Raw genomic sequence first — 20,879 nt, forward strand, 5'->3', positions numbered from 1 at the left:
ATAAAATGAAAACGAGGTTGTGCAGCAATACAAGTGCCGAGATGGTTTATCCACGGGCGACTTAACTCATTCACATCTGAATGTCTATGAAGGTCGACTTATCTCCAAGACAAAAGTGGAGTTACACACACGACGTCCCCACACACCCGCGGGGAGAATGAATGCTAATCGTGACCCCAAAACTACTGCACCGAATCGTAGGGTGAGTGAGTAAACATGAAGACGCACATAATTCATTTGCATGTTTTTTTGACCGCGGGTTTTGTTTGTCTTTCGACTGAACATTTTAAAACTAAATAGTCCCTCATGGCCCGTTTAATCTGAAGAGTAAATAGGGCCCATTTTTCGCTACGGCGACGTTGCTTTTTCCCATTCGACCGCATATTTTTTAAGGTTTGGCACGAATGAATATCAGCGGGAGCAGTGTTGCAATGTTCCTCAAACGGGTACGTCTGGTCGTCTTCTTTGGAGTGGTGGTTGCATTACTTCTTGGTCAGTATTTATCGGTGATTTGAAGTAAATTTGTTTATTTTGTAAGCCTAAGGCCTAGACGTTGTGTTGTATCATAGAGTAAGGACAGATCTATTCAAACTTTAGCCAGTCTAGAACATGAGAAAGAAAGTGGATTGTATTAATTTTTATCAGTTATACTATAGGCTACATGTATATAAAATTATAGTTTTGTTTTTATAAATATTATTACTCAGCACTGATTAACTGCCCAATTTAACTGTGAATAATGAATCAGTTAGAAATAGCCCCTATTAAAATCTTCTTAAGAAAGAAGTTAAAAGATTTTAAAATCAGTAACAACCAATTGAAAAATAATAAGGCAAACAATTGATTTTTGACCTGGCCTGAGCGACAAGTAAAATGCACTACCTGTCACTGTTAGTCCCGCTGTAATATTCTGGACCCACTTTGACACCTTGTTCGCTGACAAACTTATAATTTGTTCAGTAGTCATGGTGGCATTGTTGAAAAGCGGTAAGGCGTGACTAGACGGAATAGAATGATAAAAACCAGATAAGATATAGTTGCAACTTTGACACCACCCAGTCCCAGGGCAGGCCTAATATTTTAGTAATATAGATACAAAAATAATTCCATACATTTATAAGTTACCTAATTAGTCGGTGACCAACTGACTGTGAAGACAAAATTTACAAATTTATACCCTATTACCCGCATCTTTCCAGAAACTAGATTGATACGTGTATATAGGTCAAACATCACACTCAACTCAACTGAGAATCCAAAAGTTCAGGTTCTGAGTTACCCTGCGGTGAACTTTGTGACGAAAGGTCATCAAAACTAGCACAGGGGTATCAGAGGGCAAGGGTCAAGTAATCAAACTGCTTTAAAAAAAAAAAAATTATCATGATTTTAAAATCAGAAGAATATTTTTAGTCATCAAATAAAACATATATTGTTAATCAGCAATGGGTGGGTCACCAATTAATGGCAAAGTATTCAGAATTTTATCTTTGACCTTTCCCAGAGTGGATAAATATTTCATAAACTGTTTTTCAGTTGATTGGTTTTTATGATCTCGATACATCACCATTTCAGTTTCATACTTAGCATTTATAATCATAAGATGGCTTGTTTATCTCTGGAGCGGAAGGGGTACCAGTATATTTATTTCATTCTTTTGCTGTACCACCAGTGCACATTGCATGGTACATCATGCAGCTTTGCATCCGAAAGTAGAGCAGTTAAAAACCATTGCTATCTGTACAAAAACCAGTGTGTCTCCGAAAGATATCGTGAAAGGATTATGTACGAATCGGCTGCTTCAGGCACGAACATGGACAACAAAGGTTTGAACTATCAGAACTGTACAAATATCATGCTTCGATTTTGAAAGGGCAAGGGCACCAGAGGGATTTTCTCATAGTAAAGGGCAGTAGGGCACCCTATCTATAAGAAAAATGTTAATTTCTACAAGCGTTTCACGAGCACCAAGACAAATGACGTGGACCCAATTTCATAAAGCCTGTAAGCACAACAATTTGTTTCTTCCTTAATAAAAACAGGATTACCAACCAAATTTCCACGTGATTTTCAGGAAGCAAGTAACAGCTGAATGCCAGTAACAAGCAATATGCCACAAATTTAAATTTGGTAATTGTAATCTTGTTTTTATCAAGGAAGAAATTTCATTCTAAGCAAAATTGTTGTGCTTACAGACTTTGGGCACAGGGGGCATGGAGGCAATTGCTCAGGCCTGACCTTGTTTAGTATCCAGGGGAAGCTTGGCTGACCCTCTGATATGTCTTAAGAAATGGATCCGCAAAGCCTGAAGAATTAATTTGTTTGTCAACTTGGTTACAGCTTTCCTGTGTGGTACACGTGGGGAGGATGATGAAGATACTAGGTAAGTTTTAGCATTTCTTAGAACTGAAGTTTTTAAACTAAATTTATATATTAACTGAAATTTTGCATTGTCTTCTTCACAAAAAAGTAATTGGTGTGATGGTTCCATTTTCTTGCTTTGTCGACTATAATTCAGTATCAGATTCAGAGAAGTGCAAAATATATCAATTTATTACATAAAACTGACTTGTAAAATTTATTTTGTTGTCTGGGTTTTTCTTGAGCAGTTCTTACACCCTAGTGATACTTGAAAATGAGTAAGCATTTCGGAGCAGTTTTGTAGTTAAAGTGTTTTTTTTTAATTTATTTATTTGACTGATTTTTGTTTTTATTCTTTTTTCTTGTATAAATTGCTACAACCCAGTGGTAGTTAAAAGGAAGTAAAAAGTCTTGTTTGTTTTTGTTTTTTTTTGCAGTTGCTACAGCCTTAATTTTTTCAAAGCTCTTACTCTTTTTTTTTATATCGGCAACAAAAAATACACAATTTTTCTCCCATAAAGCTCCTGGTTTTCAACCTGGAGCCTCACGATTTAAAAACAAGCATAAACTTAGTCTGCCCACAAGGAAGTCTAGGAATACAAACTAGTTTTGATGCCATAGTGAATTCTTCTAAACCTAATTTCTTTTGTGTTTAGAGGGGAGAAAGATGTCGGAGATGGCATACAAGAACAACTTGCAAAGGTATGAATAACAATAAATATAAATAAATTAAAAAGTTTTTGTAAAGCGCAAAGTCTGACTAATTTCTCACTCAAATACTTGAATCTGAAAAAGACTGCAATCTTGAAGCTTTTTCAGGCATCTGCAAAAAGCGCACAAATTTGTACAACAAGGGTGTTTTTCCCATTTATTTCTCTTACAACTTTGATGACCGATAAGCCACTTCAGAATGTCAGTGGTGCATGTCTGTTACTGCTGACAACGCATTTTTTCTATCTCCCGTAACCTTTTGACAATACCAGCGGGTTAGGGGAGATAGACAAAATGGTTGTCAGCAGTAACAGACATGCGCAGCCGACATTCTGAAGTGGCTTATTGAGCAAAAAATTTCACAGTATTATTTTATGCATATGTTCCATGCATACACCAGGTGAGAGCACTGGTTTTTGACAAAAACCAAACGTGTTCAGTGCCTTTAATACACACAAAATCCATCTGTATTAGATTATAATGCAAAATGTTGAAAGAGCTGGTACCAGCATGACTTCATTTCCCGTTTGTACAAAGGGTAATCATATAGGGTAATCATTACCTTGCATTTATAATGTAAGTATCTCATAAGTGTACTCACAATGTACCACCATTTTGCACACATGTACACATGTTGTGTATCTATTATTGAAAGGTTTGCCGTGTTTGCAGTAATGCATAATAATAATAATAATGAGAACTTATGAAGCGCACAAATCCATCAAAGTGCTCATGGCGCTAAATACAAAGAATAATATTTTCATGTACAATAACCAAAATTGAAACGTAAGCCTATAAGCTAAGAAGAAATCCAGAACATGTTAAAGAGAAATACAATACAAATGCATAATGTGAGTAGGATGTCTAAAAAAGTCAATGTAAACCAGCCGTAGCCAGGGAGGATAGAATCTTGAGTGTTTCCTGGCATTATTCAGTTTGTGTTGGTGGAAGAGATTTAGACAGTGTTTACTGGGTGTGTGTAATGCAAACAGAATGGTCATAACATTCAATGGTTTGTTGAGTACTATGTAAATTACATGTAGTCACACTGGTGTGTAATAGTGGTTCTTGTTTAACCAGCTACAATGTAGAAAGAATGTACAGACACACACTGTACACTCCTTCCATTAGGTTAAGTTCCTACAGATGTGGAATAGTACAGTGTTTGCAATTTGTACCATGCACTCTTTTAAGAAGTTAACCTTAGCAACTCTTAACCCCTCAAAATCCAACTGGGAACTGTACTAGACAACTGCACTAGCCGACTGGTTTCTACCTTTTTGTGGGATCAGACATGTACAAGTACATATAGACCTACATGTCATGCACAAATAAACCACCATTATACAGGAATGTGATTTCTCAATTTTTAACCGGAAATGCCTTTTTTTTTACCCCACCCAAAAAATTATATAGGAAAAATAAACGCATGAGGTCCTAATAAAAAATCAATAAAAAAATTTAATAAAATATATTTATTAGCATTGTACAACTTTGACTATGGGATATTTGGCATGTTTGGTGCGTTGGATGTTCATGTGTTTGTCAGGGACTGGGGTAATGCACAATACCTGTTATTTTTTGGTTTGTTTTTACATTTAATGTATTTCTTTTATTTACAAATTGATTATGTTGATTCTGTGAGTCGCTGCATGTAAAGAAGTCCTTATTTTGCACTCAATTGGAATCTAAAATTACAATTTCAATTTTGTTTTGTCTCCTTAATTGTCTGAACAGGTGGTCCAACCTTTACAAGACAGAATCAAGGAATTGGAAAAACAGTAAGTTCATGATCAGTGCCAACAGTGCAGTCTGTGTGATTATTATTTCACTGTATTATTCATAAATTGTATAGAATGTGCTGACTGAATAACCAATCAAAACACAGACTTTCTCAAAAACGTTTTGTAAATGAATTCAACGAGGACGATTGTTGTTTTCCCGGGCAGCATGCATAACTTGTTAATGTATACTGACCCCCTGTCACTTCGTCACTTCTGATTGTTTTTACTTTTGACACTAATTTATATAGACAAAAATACCACCTACATGTACGTGTACTCCTAGGGCTGAAGCAGGGTTACCCCTTTTACAGTCCATACGGATGTAGGCTTGGGTATCATCAGTCCGAAGCCAGGCTAGTAGAGCAGAAAGCATTACCTCCCTAATTTTACGTAGCAAGTGCATGCATTTGACATCTTGACTTACCAATTAGTACAAGGCCCAGTTGCTAAGAGCTGCTTGAAGAAGAACATATTGCTTCTTAACATTTATCTGCTAAGCAGAAATGAGCAGGACACCAGTTTCAAATTGTTCACAGGACACGGTAGTTTGGTTGGTAACCTTGGGTACAGGACAATCCTTCCAATATTTGTAATCTCTACCAAGCTCAATGTCCTTTAAATTTGCTCTTTAAACTAAATTGCCTCCATTTTTCTCTCTCGCTCTTTTCCAGAACTGTTAAAAAATACCCAGAAGTTCGATACCTACCTGAAAGTGGCAGGAAAAGGATTTTGGTAAGTTTGATTAAGCTTTTCAAAATTTCCGTCTTGTCAATTTGAATGCTACCCTCAATACGGCCAAAGATTCTGCATAGGCCTATAGAGAAAACCGGGACAGTTTTTTACTGTTTTCTTAACAAGTATTCAACTGAAACCTTCACAGGTGACTTTTATGGTATCTTTCGTGATTATTATTATTATTATTATTATTAATTAACATTTATTTCATCGTTGCCCATTAATCTTACAATACATAGATTAATATTACATTCAGTTACACAATAACATGTTTATGATAAAGTAGGCTATTACAATGTATACGCAATATAAATAATAGATTAACAACAATTTTATATGTAATAAGCGGTTGGACAACAATTAGGTTCAGGTGAAGCCGTGGCTTTTGTTCCTTAACCTATGGACAGACGAACACAAAAAAAAAAAAAGCATTGTCAATCGGCACTACGGTGACAAAAGCTAAACGATAACCCTACCTTTATTGAATCTGTCGATGTGCCCTTTGAGTCGTAGTGACCTGAATTTAACTCTCCTTGATAGATAACAGATCTATTACAACAAAAATGATAAATATAGCCCTTAATTGCTTTTAAACAAGATGATCGATTCCCTTTGATGTATGGTTTTTGTCATGTATCAAAGTCCATGTCTCAACTAATGGCTTGGGTGAGGGCTATGGCTGGTTGAAAGAGCCATAGCCGAAGTCACTTGATTCGTAACCTTGTTAACAACAATGTATGGCTGAGTGTTTTAGGGCATCGTATACTGCTTAACAAAATTCTTTGCTAAGCAAAAAATTAGTGGGGCACCAGTCGCAACAATGAAAACTTTGTGGAATGTTGGCTGGTTAATTGTTTTTTTCTAAGGAAGATTTTCCTGTGCTAAGCAGGTTTGTGTGCTTACATTCTTGATGAAATTGGGCCCTGAACTTAAGTCCAGTGTTTTACTGAACTGGGCCCAATTTCGTAAACCTTTTAAGGAGAAAGTTCTACTTTGCAAATTCCTTTGCTAAGCAAGAAATGAGTAGGGTACCAGTCACAGCAAAGGTAAAAATACGGTATTGTTACTGGTAAACTACATGTACATGTATTTTTGCTAAGCACAAGTTTTCTGTGCCTTGCAAGTTTTCTGCTTACAGGCAATGAATCATGGCCCATGATGCATTCTTGTAAAAATGAGATGTGATCATAAGTAGACATTGTCAATACATTCTATTTCAGATAACTGGGGGAGCCGGGTTTGTAGGTTCCCACCTAACAGACAGCTTGATGATGCAAGGTCACGAGGTCACCGTGGTGGATAATTTCTTCACCGGGCGCAAGCGTAACATCGAGCACTGGGTGGGACACCCAAACTTTGAGCTCATCAACCATGACGTCGTTGAACCTCTCCTTATAGAAGGTACAAAAAATAATCTTGAGTCCGATTCATACTTCCTGTGTATGCAAATGCAAAGCAAATTTTGAAGTCACAACTTTGCAACGAACAATTCGCAACAGTTGAGCTGTGTTCAACTCCTGCAAAACATTTGCTGCAAATGCAGCCCTGTGACTTCAAAATTCGCTTCACACTCACAGGAAGTATGGACTGGGCGAAACAATTTTCCTAATCCTCCATACAAACTGACTACAGGCAGCTCGGGCAGGATTCGAACCCATGATCATGACCAGGGCTTAAAAATATTGCTTAACAGCTTTCTGATGTGCAACAATCAGCAGGATACCTGTCACAGGAGGTACACGGGATGTAGTAGTTTGGCTAATAACATTATTCCTGTGGTCATAATCATATTGTGCTTACGGATTAAGGTTACCAGCCAAAATGCTGTATCACATAAACTGCCATTGACTGGTTTCCTGCTTTGTTTTGCAAAGTTGGTAGTAATTTCATCTGTCTAGCAGCTCTATAAAATTTGGCCAAAGCTCCGACTTCAAGAAGCGGTTAAGCAGAACAGTTTGCATAGAGCAGGTAAGGGGAAAACAAAAACAGAACTTGGACATTGTAGCCATCTAAAAATCAAATCTTGAAAATGTTGTTGGCCGTTTTCATCTCAGTGGATCAGATCTACCATCTGGCATGCCCAGCCTCCCCTCCCCACTACATGTACAACCCCATCAAGACGATTAAGACAAGCTCGCTGGGAATGCTGAACATGTTGGGTCTCGCCAAGAGAACGAGGGCCAGGATTCTACAGGCTTCTACCTCGGAGGTCTACGGAGGTAAGTGCCTGCCCTGAATTCACAATGTTTATAACAAAACTCTTGAGTTTACCCAGCAGGTACCAATTTTAACCTTTATAGATCCTAAACAACACCAATGATTGTTAAACCTAACTTACCTTGAGTGTACCCAGTTTCCAATAGATACCCATTTTTCACTAAAGACCACCCATCAGGTTAACCTTACTTGCATTGAGTTTATTTACCCAATACAGGTAGGTACCCATTTCACCTTTTACAGATCCTAAAGGGCACCCATATATAACCTTTCTTGCCCTGATGTGTTTACCCATTAGGTGCCTATTTCACCCTTTACAGATCCTAACGAGTACCTATAAATGTAATCTTACTTGCCTTGAGTGTACCCTACAGGTACCTGTTTTCCCCTTAATAAATCACAGAGGACATCCAGAAATAAACCCATACTTGCCTCTAGGGTATCCATTTTCCAATAGGTACCTATTTTACCCTTTAATGATCCTAAAGCGCACCCACGAATGTAACCTTACTTGCCATGAGTTTACCCAGTAGGTACCCATTTTACCATTTACAGATCCCCAAGAGCACCCACAGAATGAAGAGTACTGGGGCCATGTGAACCCAATTGGCCCTAGAGCCTGCTATGATGAGGGGAAAAGAGTAGCAGAGACCATGTGTTACGCCTACGCCAAACAGGTCAGTGTTTATACTTATTGTTTTGTTTCTCGCCATGTGTTGAACTTGATAATGCCTAGAGTGCACTTGTTGTGAAGTTGAGGGGAAAAAAACCTTGTCTACTCTGAAAGCGTCAGTTTACAGAGTTTTTGAGATTGGCCCCTGTAGTCTAGTAATTTTTTTCTGAAATGCTAGCCCTATAGCTTTCACATGTGATGAATACATGCATCCCCACCCCTCGGCAGTACCCTTTCCTTTCCTTTATCTCTAAAATCAAAAACAGACTTTTATTTAACTTTCATAAGCTTGGAACTTTGTAAGCAAACTGGCTAGAAACACAGAGATTTCTCTGGAAGTGAAAACAGTTTTGGAAAAAGAAGAGTCCAGCTTGAGCTTAAGAGTTTCATTCGCAAGATTTTTAAGACGGTGATTGTAACCGTGGTTTGTTTTAATACAACTCTTCAGGACAAAGTGGAAGTGCGCGTCGCCAGAATCTTCAATACCTTCGGGCCACGCATGCACATGAACGACGGCCGGGTGGTCAGTAACTTCATTCTACAGTCTCTACAGAATGAACCCATCACAGTGTACGGCTCCGGGAAACAATCACGCTCATTCCAATATGTCAGGTAGGAATTTTCACTGTGTACAAGATTGTTAATTGCACGTCAAGCATGCACATTAACATTTGGTTGGCAAAAGTGCGCCTTTTTTGTATGGGGATGATGGTGGCGTAACCCAAACGCCTTTTGCAGCTGCTAAGTGCCAATCTCTATGGTACGTGCCAACAAATAGTGTCTGTACGCATGCGTGATCATTATTAGCATATTTCATTGAAAGGGTCTATTACTCGGTGTTGTCAGAGTCTTAATCCAACTCTTGGAAGTTGACCATAGTGTTGCTCTCCGATTGGGACATGTAGTTGGTGGTTGTCAGTTGTAGAGGCCTGGTACTTCACTAGACAATTGCCCCTGATCATTGCCTTCATGCCCCTTGAAATGTTCCAATAGAGATTGAGAATTTCCCCATATAGAGGTGCCCTCTTACAAGGAGAAAACGCCTTGGTGCCCTTGCCCTTTCATAAAGTAAGCGTCAGGCCAGGGCCCAATTCCATGGGGCCCATAGCGCTGCTCATAGCGCTGCTTACGGAGGGCAAATTTGCGTGCTTACTGTAGCAGAAACCCGTGAAATACACTTGCCGTAACCCAGGTCAAAATTCCAGTTGAACCTAGTTAACTGGGGTCAACTGGTTCAACTGGATAGTGACCAAAGTCGTCCATTTTTCATATTAACCAACTGGTTTGGACTAGGTTCAACTGTGTTCAACTAGGTTTAAATTATAAACCAGTTGGTGTCTGTCCATTTTCCATATTAAACCAACTGGTTTTAACTGTGTTTAACTAGTTTATCAACTGGTTTTCAACTAGTTCCAGTTAAACCCAGTTTAACTAGGTTCAACTGGAATGTTGACCTGGGAAGCACAGAGTTCCCTGCTTCTGTAAGCGCCAATTCTATGCTTATGGTAAGCAAAGCCATGAAATTGGGCCCTGGTCCTAGACTTTGGATTTTGAACCTCCACTCATTGTCAGACAGCATTAAACAAAATTTCAGAGACCATCTGAAAACATACTCTTTTAACCCCTTGAAGGCGGAAGGGGCTATGGCCGCTATTTTTTTCCGGAATGCTGTGGACTGTGTATGCGGTAAGCCGTGGAATGCTGTCTGTGGCCGGTACAGCTGTTGGGAAACAAAGGCTGCTGTGCAGTCACGCGTGTAAGCCGCGCATTGAGGCCTGATAATACTGGCTTAACTGTTTACTTTTTTCAAATATTTTTCTAGAGGACAAACTTAACTTTTGTATCACTTGATTTTGTTCTTTTCTTATTCGAATCAGTTTCTTTATATTTTTATTTGTCTTATTGTGAGGCCCATTTGATCATTTTTAATAATAGAGAATCGGTGGTGTAAGTAACATTATATTATATTATATTATTATTTATTTTAGATTAACCCATTTCACCTGACATCTTTTGCTAGTTCGGGGAGTCAAGTTCCCCTGGTGTTAGCCTGTTGTATTATAACCCCAAGCTCATTTAACTTTTTTTTATTGCAGTGATCTTGTGAGTGGTCTCATCAAATTAATGAACTCTGATGAATCCACCCCTGTCAATTTGGTAGGTATCCCTTTTTTACGCCGCATCATTTCTTTGGAAGAGTCTTCCTGTGCATATTCGCCAGGCTAGTTCTTTACACTGTATTGAAGGGAAGGTACACAGTTGGTAATTACTCACAACAAATATTAACTGAAGAACTGACTTGGTAACAAGCATTGGATAGCTGTTGATAGTATAAAACATTGTGGGAAACGACTCCCTCTGAAGTAACGTAGTTTTTGAGAAAGAGGTAATTTCTCACTAAAGTAATAAAAGACTTCTAGCCAGAAGTCTTTTATTCCTATCGGAAAGCACACAAATTCGTCCAACAAGGGTGTTTTTCTTTCATCGTTTTCTCGCAACTTTGATGACCAATTGAGCCCAAATTTTCACAGGCTTGTTATTTTATGCTTATGATGGGATACACCAAGTGAGAACACTGGGCAGGGGACAAATCTATCTCAGTTGCTGGTCCCCAATTCTCCACCAAATTGACATTCGCAGCATCAACTCACTCCAGACTTTCAAGTGTGAATTAAAAATGCATCTGTTTTCTTCTTGCCCTTAAATTGACAATTTTGTAGCATTCTTTAGCAGCGCATTGTACATGTATCTCTGAAAAATGAGCTTGATAAGTCTTACTTATTATTTATTATATTAAAGGAACACGTTGCCTTGGATCAGTCGAGTTGGTCTTTGAAAAGCGTTTGTAACCGTTTGTTATAAAATGCATATGGTTAGAAAGACGTTTTAAAAGTAGAATACAATGATCCACACAAATTTGCCTTGAAATTGCATGGTTCTCCGTTTACTTTGCGAAGTAACACGGTCGGCCATTTATGGGAGTCGAAAATTTGACTCCCATAAATGGCCGACGGTGTTAGTCGACGAGGAAAAAGGAAAACCACGCAATTTCGAGTGATACTTGTGTGGATCATTATATTCTTCTTATAAAACATCTTTCCAACCATTGCATTTTATAACAAACAGTTACAAACGCTTTTCAAAGACCAACTCGACCGATCCAAGGCAACTTGTTCCTTTAATCTCAGAGAAGATAAAAGCATTCACATTTGAATATTCACATGTTTTTCTTGGGGATCGTAACACATTGTCTGCAAAATTACCCAAGAGATACCAAAATGGTCCTGTAGGATGCACTGCAATCGATCGGTTGCCTCCAAGTTGTCTGCTAAAGTTGCCTCGTGTGACAAGGCCCTCACAATCACCTGGGCCCAATTTCATAGAGCTGCTAAGCAAAACAAATTGCTTAGCATGAAATTTCTTCCTTGTAAAAACAGGACTACCAACCAAATTTCCATTTGTTGCATATTGCTTGTTACATGTATTCAGCTGTTGTTTGCTTATCCTGAAAATCACGTGGAAATTTGGTTGGTAATCCTGTTCTTATCAAATCAAGGAAGAAATTTCATGCTTAGCAGCTCTATGAAATTGGGCCCAGTTAGTTTGTTTATCAGTGTCCTGTAGGTTAATTCTTAGATGAATCAACTAGTCTTTGTACTATCTTGCCGGTTATTCTTCCGAGTTTGTAATATATATTTTTTGATTCACTTTGTTGCTCGTTTTTGAATGCAGGGAAATCCAGAGGAACACACCATCATGGAATTTGCAGAAATTATTAAAAGTAAAATTGGTAAGTGCGCTGGTGCTTTCAAACCATATCTCATAAATTTCTATAAGGCACTTTGTTATTCCGGCAAAGGCCAAACTCTAAAGTAGGTTATAAGTCTCAGTTTGAAACTTTGTGTCTCATAATATGTGTGACAAGTGCATCATCTTGTTTGTATAGCGCCCTCTTCAACTGCTGGCTCTTTTTAAAATTTTATGGACTTTTAAAGACAGTGGACACTTTTGGTAATTACTCAAAATAATAATTATTAGCATAAAACCTTTCTTGGTAACGAGCAATGGGGAGCTGTTGATATTATAAAACATTGTGAGAAACGGCTTCCTCTGAAGTAATATAGTTTTCGAGAAAGAAGTAATTTTCCACGAATTTGATTTCGAGACCTCAGATTTAGAATTTGGGGTCTCGAAATCAAGCATTTGAAAGCACACAACTTTGTGTGACAGGGGTGTTTTTTCTTTCATGATTATCTCGCAACTTTAACGCCCGATTGAGCTCAAATTTTCACAGGTTTGTTATTTTATGCATATGTTGAGATACACCAAGTGAGAAGACTGGTCTTTGACAATTACCAACAGTGTTCAGTGTCTTTAAAGGCAGTGGACACTATTGGTAATTACTCAAAATAATTGTTAGCATAAAACCTTTCTTGGTGACGAGCTATGGGAAGTGCCATAGTTTTCGAGAAAGAAGTAATTTTCCACGAATTTGATTTCGAGACCCCGGAATTAGAACTTGAGGTCTCGAAATCAATTATCTAATCGCACACAACTTCCCGTGCCAAGGGTGTTTTTTCTCTCATTATTATCTTAATCTTATTATCGCAACTTTGATGACCGATTGAGCTCAAATTTGCACAGGTTAGTTATTTTATGCATATGTTGAGATACACCAACTGTGGAGTTTAGTCTTTGACAATTACCAATAGTGTCCAATGCCTTTAAAGACTCAACTTTTGTTTAAACCTACTTTTGTTTAACTTTGCTTTATAAATGGTTCACTGTTTTATGTTCTGTGTTTAATATGCTTAGAGCATGCATTATGAATTTGGGTGAAGATAGAACAAATGAGTAGAACAGCATTTGAACCTACAAGCTCCGGACCAATATGCCAGTGCTCCACCAACTGAACTATGGCCCCAATATGTTGATACCTTTGTCTTGGGTGTCCCTTGTTTTTGTCCCTTGTAATTACTTTTTTTTTCCTTCTAAACTTTCTTTAATTTTAAGTGACTTGTAACGACTCACTTGATTAAATTTACTTTTGTGAAAGTTTGCTTAATATTTGTGATTGTTTTGTAATAATATTAAAAGTGGCTTCTTATATAGCCCGCATATCCGTCACTTAGTGACGCTCAAGTCGCTTTAAGTTAACAAACAGTACATGTATCTCCTGCAAGGTATGTGGGACTAAGTTTTAATTATGAGACCTAATCCTTAAGCACCATGTAATGGTTTACAATGTGCTGTGGGGCAATGTGCTGCCGATCCATATGTTCTGTGTGCATATTAAGGTCCCTGCATTATACACTCTACCAACTGACCTGTAGTCCTATGTAGCGGTCTCCCTAATTTGTTGACATTTTTCTCTGGGGTGTCCCTTGTGTGTTTCATTTTTTTTTTTTTTTTTTTACACTTTTTCTCAGGCGGTGACAGTGGTATTAAAAATGTAGCAGCTGCGGAAGACGATCCACAGCGGAGGAAACCAGATATTAGCAAAGCTAAAAGAATACTAGGATGGGAGCCAGTGGTAAGTTCCAATCAAACATCATAAGATTTTCATGCGTATGAGCGCAGCGAGGTAGCATGAAAAACAGTTTGGTTTAATACGCAAAAGACACTAAATTAATGACACAGGGTAGGATAAATATTCTGATATATTGAATTGATTAAATATTTATTTATTCAGACAGCATGGGGTGTAGGCTTGCATGCACGGAGATGTAAGCTGAAATAACAAAGTATAATGCCAAAGATATGTGTACCTCGAAAAAGAAGCCGGTCAGCAGGAGTAGTCTCAGTGTAAACATTTGGATTGCGTCTCTTTCGTTTTCTGTTCTCCAGCTCATTTAGGGCCTCCTGTTTGGCTATCTTGATGCTTTTCTGTTGATCTGCTGAAAGATAAGCTGATCCTTTTTTCTGTAGCTTGGATACAGTCATCCAATCGGCCTTGCTTCCGTCGACGATCCTGATCTTTTTCTTCCGCTCGGTGACTAGCTCCTCGGCCTCCAGAAGCGCTTCAATTGCGGCGTCTTGGTCCTCAGCCTTGTTGATCACGGCCAGCTTAGCCTTCTCCAAGGCTATTTCTATCTTCCCGCAGAACTCAAACTGTTCAATATTGCCTGGCTTCTCCAGCTCCTTGGCCTCGAGCTTGTTTCTGAGTTATTTTAGGGAGATCGATTCCGGTTTTGGTATGGAAATAGCGTCGAAACGCTCATCAAAGTAATGTTTAAATTTTTTACGAATACTCCAGCAGTATCAATGTGTCTAGTCTCATCGGTCGACATAATCTCGAAAATTTAAGTTATTATAGTATAAGAGCAACAAGAGTGTGAACAGCGAAACAGCATCAGTTGTGCATGAGCCTGAAGTGAAGGGGGTTGGCCAGAGGGCATGCTTATATACCGTGGTGACTCAAGCGTTACAAATAGGAAAAACACGTAGACAAGGTTACGTAACGCAGAAATTTAAGTCCTTTTTGTGCAAAACAAAACAACATTTTTTGAGGTATAGCGGTTGTGATAAGATTGTACTGTCCGCCGTATCTCAAAAAGACTTATTGTAGTTGTCGGGTCATAGATCAATAAATAATAATAATAATAGTGATGGAAACTTATAAAGCGCACAAATCCATCACAGTGATCATGGTGCTAAATACAAGCAATAACATACACATGTACAATAACCAAAATTGAAACCATACACGTAGGCATGTTAAAAGCTAAGATGAAATCCAGAATACAGTACACAGTGGAGAAATACAAAAAGTACCCAAACCCCTTAAAGACCCTGGACACTATTGGTAATTGTCAAAGACCAGTCTTCTCACTTGGGTGTATCTCAACAAGTGCATAAATTAATTAACAAACCTGTGAAAATTTCAGCTCAATTGGTCGTCAAAGTTGCGAGATAACTATGCAAGAAAAAACACCCCTGTCACCCAAAGTTTCTGTGCTTTCAGATGCTTGATTTCTGGACCTCTAATTCTAAATCCGAGGTCTCAAAATCAAAATCGTGGAAAATTACTTCTTTCTCGAAAACTATGTCACTTCAGAGGGAGCCGTTTCTCATAATGTTTTATACTATCAACCCCTTCCCATTACTCGTTACCAAGTCAGGTTTTATGATAATAATCATTTTTAGTAATTCCCAATAGTGTCCACTGCCTTTAATACACACCTGTGTATTAGGGTAAAAACAAATCTCATTCTTCATGATCTGTTTGTAGGTGCCACTGGATGAAGGACTGAAGAAGACGATAGACTACTTCCGAGCTGAACTTGAGCATGCAGAAAGAATGAAGGAGGTGTCGTCAAAACTAGAGATCTAATATTGAAGGTGCTTCTGGAACTTTTTTTTTTTTCGGATTATTTTTATATACTATTTCGCCCACTCTCTGCATTTGTATTCAGGGTTCTGGGTGTATTCTTTTTTGGGGCTCAATTTCAAAGAGCTGCTTAAGCAAAAAAATGTTTCTTACCTACTTTCTGCTAAGCAGAAATGAGCAGGCTAACTGTCACAACTTGAACAGGGCCTAATTCCATAAAGCCTGTTAGTACAAAAACTTGCTAAGCACAGAAAAGTATTTTTGTTTGCTTAACATAAATAGGTTACCAGCCACAATTGTATTATGTTTACATAGTTGTGACTCAATTCTTGCTAAGCAAATAATTTTGTCAAGCAGTAGTTTCTGTTTTGCAGCTTTGTGAAATTGGGCCCATTGGGCTTAAATGGTACCTTTAATCTATTGAGCATTATGTTATGGTGCTTAGCGACTTTTATGAGGGACACTGAACAGTCGGCGGGAGGGTTACATGTTGTATCTCTCCTTCAAAATCACAGTGGATGATAGCCCACACCTTGAAGTGATCTTCAGGCCTTGTGTGTCTGGCGACTTGCATAAACAAAACAAGATAGGCTGTGATTATTTATATATCCTTCAGCGCCACAGTGGATGATAGTAAAAATGGTCTGACATTATCAGTGAACAAATTTGTGGGTTGTTTTGTTCAATATGGTAATTCTTGAAGCGTACATGTACATTGGCTTGTATATACGAATTTGTTTGACTGCTTTGAGCACTATGGTTAAAACTACGACTCCCAAGGTGATCCACGGAGCGTTTTATTTTCCCGAGGCGCGCATAAGTAAAAGCAGTCAATATTTGTTTTATAACGCCCTGACAGACTATTTATCATCATTGTACACATAATGTTCAACGCACATTTCGGGGTGGGTAAAAAGACGTCTGGGTACCGCATGCCCCTTTTTTTTGGGGGGGGGGCATGGCAACTGACTATCACATGGCCGCCGGGTTTCTAGTAAAACAAAAACATATCATGTGACGCGCTCTAACCAATAAAAAAGGAAGACTTTTTGCAAGGGGTGTTACAGTAAAAATTGACACAGGCTAGTAAACACCACCTCTCAACTTTCCCTGTGGGCTACTAAAAAACCGTGCAACTAACTTGTTTAAAATGCTCATATTTCGTCCATTCAGATGTAAATAATACATTATATAAGTGTGTTAATTTATTTTTGGGTGTTTGAGTGTAACTTGTGTTGCCTATCATACAGGTTGTGATTGATACCATTAATTAATGCATCAGAGAGATACGTTTATGACAATACATGTTTTAAATCAGGGCTACTTAAACTTTCTGGTGGGGGGCAAGTTAAAACCAGAGTTCATTACTAAATAACAAGCTTAAGAGCAAGGCCTGATGATAGTAAAAAAAAAAATGGTCTGATATTATCAGTGAGAAGTTGTTTGTTCAATACGGTAATCCTTGAAGGGTTTGACTGTGAACTGTATAGATCCATTCATCAGATATCATATTACAGGCTGGCATAATTTATCTCTCTCTTAAAGCCGCAGCGGATGATAGTAAAATGGACCGACTATATTATTGTTTACAACATTGTTTTTTGTTTTTTTTTCAATTTGGTAATCCATGCCAAAAAACAACAAGCTCAGTGCACTTTTGGCATTATGGGTTTATGGAGGTTAATCTGTTGAGACAGTGTGTGGGAAATGGGACTGGCTTGAAATGGTTTTATTGGTGTACTTGTTATAAATTGGACTAGGTTTGTAAAACTTTGCTCTCTGTTAAGTCCAAGCTTGGATTAAAGACAGTGGACACTATTGGTAATTGTCAAGGACTAGTCTTCACAGTTGGTGTATCTCAACATATATTGCATAAAATAACAAACCTGTGAAAATTTCAGCTCAATCGGTCGTCGAAGTTGCGAGATAATAATGAAAGAAAAAAACACCCTCGTCACACGAAGTTGTGTGCTTTCAGATGCTTGATTTCGAGACCTCAAATTCTAAACTTGAGGTCTCGAAATCAAATTTGTGGAAAATTACTTCTTTCTTGAAAACTACGTCACTTCAGAGGGAGCCGTTTCTCACAATGTTTTATACCATCAACCTCTCCCCATTACTAGTAATCAAGAAAGGTTTGATGATAACAATTATTTTGAGTAATTACCAATAGTGTCCACTGCCTTTAATTAGCCTGGAAAGTATATAAAAAGCCTTCACCACACTAGATAAATGAAGCATGGATCTTACTTCATGCGAATGCAGGAATTGCAGGAAGTTAGAACCTCTTGGAGTCACAGGGCTGTTTTTCGCAGCAAATGTTTCGCAGGAGTTGAACACTAATAAGTCAAATGATGCGAATTATTCAATGCAAATTTGTATTGCATTCGCAGGAAGTATCAACCGGCTTAAGTCAGCCCTTTCATTAAATACAATTATCTCCCTTTTTTCCCCAGGGGCTCAAGTATCATGGCTGCAATAAGTGTCCGGTTGTGACTAGTATCCTCACTGATTTGTGCTTAGCAGAAACAAAGTGCTTAGCATGATTTTCTGCCCCGTTGTGTTATGGGTGAATGAATGTTTTTTTTTCGATGGATGTTCGAATTATGGTTAGGGATATTTTGTTTTAATACAACCGAAACATGTGCCAAATACTGTGTTCTTGAAGTGTTTCTGAATGAGCAGTGACGTGCGTGACATGGCTAGGGACTCGGTGCAACATACTTGAGCTTTAGTGTTCGAGTCTGACACTTAAGCAAGACACTTTAACCCCTTTTGCTTCGTCCTTGAAACAGGAAAATGATAATGCATTAGGTCCCATGTGTTTTGTAGTGGAGTCAGAGAACAACAAACACATATTGCTGTAAAGAAGGCATCTGCATTTTATTTACAGCACAGTTGGCAGAAATAAACCATTACTTTGACAAGGTTTCATAATTCTTAACTGTGACATGTTTGTCTTAAATATTTGCTGCACTGCTTATTTATTGACTTTTTATTGAGCCATTATGATTTGCATTAAAATAATCCAATACTAATTCAATGAAATACAATAGATCTACATTATGCAATTTTTTTTTTTTAATTTTTAGGAAAAACTATTTTGGACCAATTACTAAAGTAAATAAATGGAATACTGCAAAATGTTGGTGGTACTTATTATTTCAAAAGTTTGTTCTTAAGGTGTGGTATCACTTTTTGATATACTAAATAAATATGGATCAAATGAAATGTTCTGCATCTTAAAAAGTGAAGGTATTTTGTAAATTTTGTTGCTGTTAAATTATGCAATCAAAAACTCAAATTCTTACCTTGTGCCTTGGGGAATTGGTGGTTCAAACATCAGCAATGACTGAATCTTGTATTTTGTAAGCTTTTAAATATTGAAGCTGAGAAAAATCATCTTAGAGAAAAAGATTAGGCGTTGTAAATAGATAGCTTTTCATATTATTATTAGATTACTTTTTTTTTTAATGATACCTATTTCAAACCATTGGAGGTATTTTGCGAACAAAATTGGAACCGAACTGGAACCTGGACTGTCCTCTGGTCAGCAAGCACAATCGATGCTCTAGCAATGCTCCGTGAGAGTCTTGGGAATCCCAGTTGAGTTCCCTGTAATTTTATTTTATTGTATTATTATTTGTGTTGGTTTTGGAGCTTGATGGGGGGGGGGGTTCATATTTGTGTTGAACCTTGATGTCCGGCCGGGCAAGATTCTGAAACCCACCTTACCCCCCCCCCCCATACATCCCCTTCCTCACCCCCTCTCGTAATGGTCCTAATTCTTGGACTTGAAGACCTGTCATGGGTGACATCTTTACCGGTCAGATTTGTCTCGGGGATCGGTCGGGATTGAATCTTGGTTCAGAGCGGGTTTATGTTCGGATCGTACCAACAGTCAGTGTGTCCGAATAAATAGCGGCTACATCTTTGGCTACAGATTTCCGCATCATCGTGTGTTGAAGAATTGTTTGTCCTTAGCAACACACTTAGCAACAGTCGTAGTCGTAAGCCGTAACCACCAGTCGGAGACGGTCCGGGTCTAACTGTGTCTGTATATATTGGTTGTTTTTTTTGTAAAAAGAATTTGCACCACAGTACTGCTGTTCATGCACAGTGTCTACAATCGCTTGGTTTTCTTCATAATATTGTTTTGCATTTTGTTTCTTTTTTCTTTTAACTGGGTTTAGTAGGGCATTGGTTTTGTAATAATAAAGGAGAAAGAGTTTTCAAATTTACTTTGACCTGTTTGTTTGATATGTGCACAACATTGGTTAGATTGAACAAATGCCAACAAAATGTTCAAAGATTTGCACACGACTTATGTTTTCAGAAAACTATGTTTATGTGTTTAATAATTCTTAGCATTTTCTTTGAACTTTCTGTACAGCCATAATATTTTAATTGATGAAATTACATTGTGATTTTTATTTTTTATTTTTAATAAGTTAATTATTATTCCCCATATTTTCCTGATCGAAACTATTGTGAGGAGATTATTTCAATGAAAAATTAATTAAATCAGGTGAAGAAAATTTGATAAATTTATTGTTGTTGGACTGTATTTTGCTATTTATTATTATTAATTTTCATCTGTTTATGCTACTTGGATATTACTTTACTTGCTATAACAAGACTTATTGGCCGCAAAAAGTTGCCTTTTATACCAAGCAAAATTAGGTTAATTGATAAAATCAATGGAGGAGAAAACCGCGTCTATAGTTCGACCATTGCGGTAACTCCGTTCCTTCTCGTTTCAAAGGCAGTGGACACTAATGGTAATGACTCATACTAAATATTAGCATAAAACCTTACTTGGTAACGAGTAATGGGGGAGGTTGATGGTATAAAATAGAACTGGCTCCCTCTGAAGTGACATAGGTTTCGAGAAAGAAGTACTTTTCCACGAATTTGATTTCGAGACCTCAGATTTAGAACTTGAGGTCTCGAAATCAAGCATCTGAAAGCACACAACTTCGTGTGACAAGGGAGTTTTTTCTTTCATTATTATCTCGCAACTTCGATGACCGATTAAGCTCAAATTTTCACGGGTTTGTTATTTTATGCA

General features: G+C 37.9%; 1 protein-coding gene across 3 annotated transcripts; it reads left to right on the forward strand.

Moving 5' to 3' along the window:
- The first annotated feature begins 210 nt into the window (after nt 1–210).
- LOC117298323 (UDP-glucuronic acid decarboxylase 1-like) lies at nt 211–20,332 on the forward strand. Of its 3 annotated transcripts, XM_033781506.1 has the most exons (14): nt 211–492; nt 2,338–2,380; nt 3,015–3,060; nt 4,807–4,850; nt 5,525–5,585; nt 6,809–6,989; nt 7,643–7,807; nt 8,361–8,482; nt 8,927–9,090; nt 10,575–10,635; nt 12,211–12,268; nt 13,908–14,011; nt 15,710–15,819; nt 18,265–20,332. In XM_033781506.1, exons 1-13 carry the CDS (start codon nt 405–407, stop codon nt 15,809–15,811), a joined length of 1,239 nt encoding a protein of 412 aa, XP_033637397.1. In that variant the 5' UTR covers nt 211–404; the 3' UTR covers nt 15,812–15,819; nt 18,265–20,332. The 3 variants fall into 3 exon arrangements, with proteins under 3 accessions (XP_033637397.1, XP_033637396.1, XP_033637398.1); XM_033781505.1 differs by lacking the exon at nt 18,265–20,332 and having other exon boundaries at nt 15,710–17,454; XM_033781507.1 differs by lacking the exons at nt 211–492; nt 18,265–20,332 and adding an exon at nt 1,770–1,823 and having other exon boundaries at nt 15,710–17,454.
- The last annotated feature ends 547 nt before the right edge of the window (nt 20,333–20,879 follow it).

This window comes from Asterias rubens, chromosome 13 (assembly GCF_902459465.1).
Source record: "Asterias rubens chromosome 13, eAstRub1.3, whole genome shotgun sequence".
NCBI lineage: Eukaryota > Metazoa > Echinodermata > Asteroidea > Forcipulatida > Asteriidae > Asterias > Asterias rubens.

Bases quoted from the DNA above. Each gene is read 5' to 3' on its own strand.
- LOC117298323 (XM_033781506.1), top strand. From the start codon at position 405: ATGAATATCAGCGGGAGCAGTGTTGCAATGTTCCTCAAACGGGTACGT. The intron at 10,636-12,210 runs GTAGGTATCCCT...TTTTGAATGCAG, and splicing joins AATCCACCCCTGTCAATTTG to GGAAATCCAGAGGAACACAC. The intron at 12,269-13,907 runs GTAAGTGCGCTG...ACTTTTTCTCAG, and splicing joins AATTATTAAAAGTAAAATTG to GCGGTGACAGTGGTATTAAA.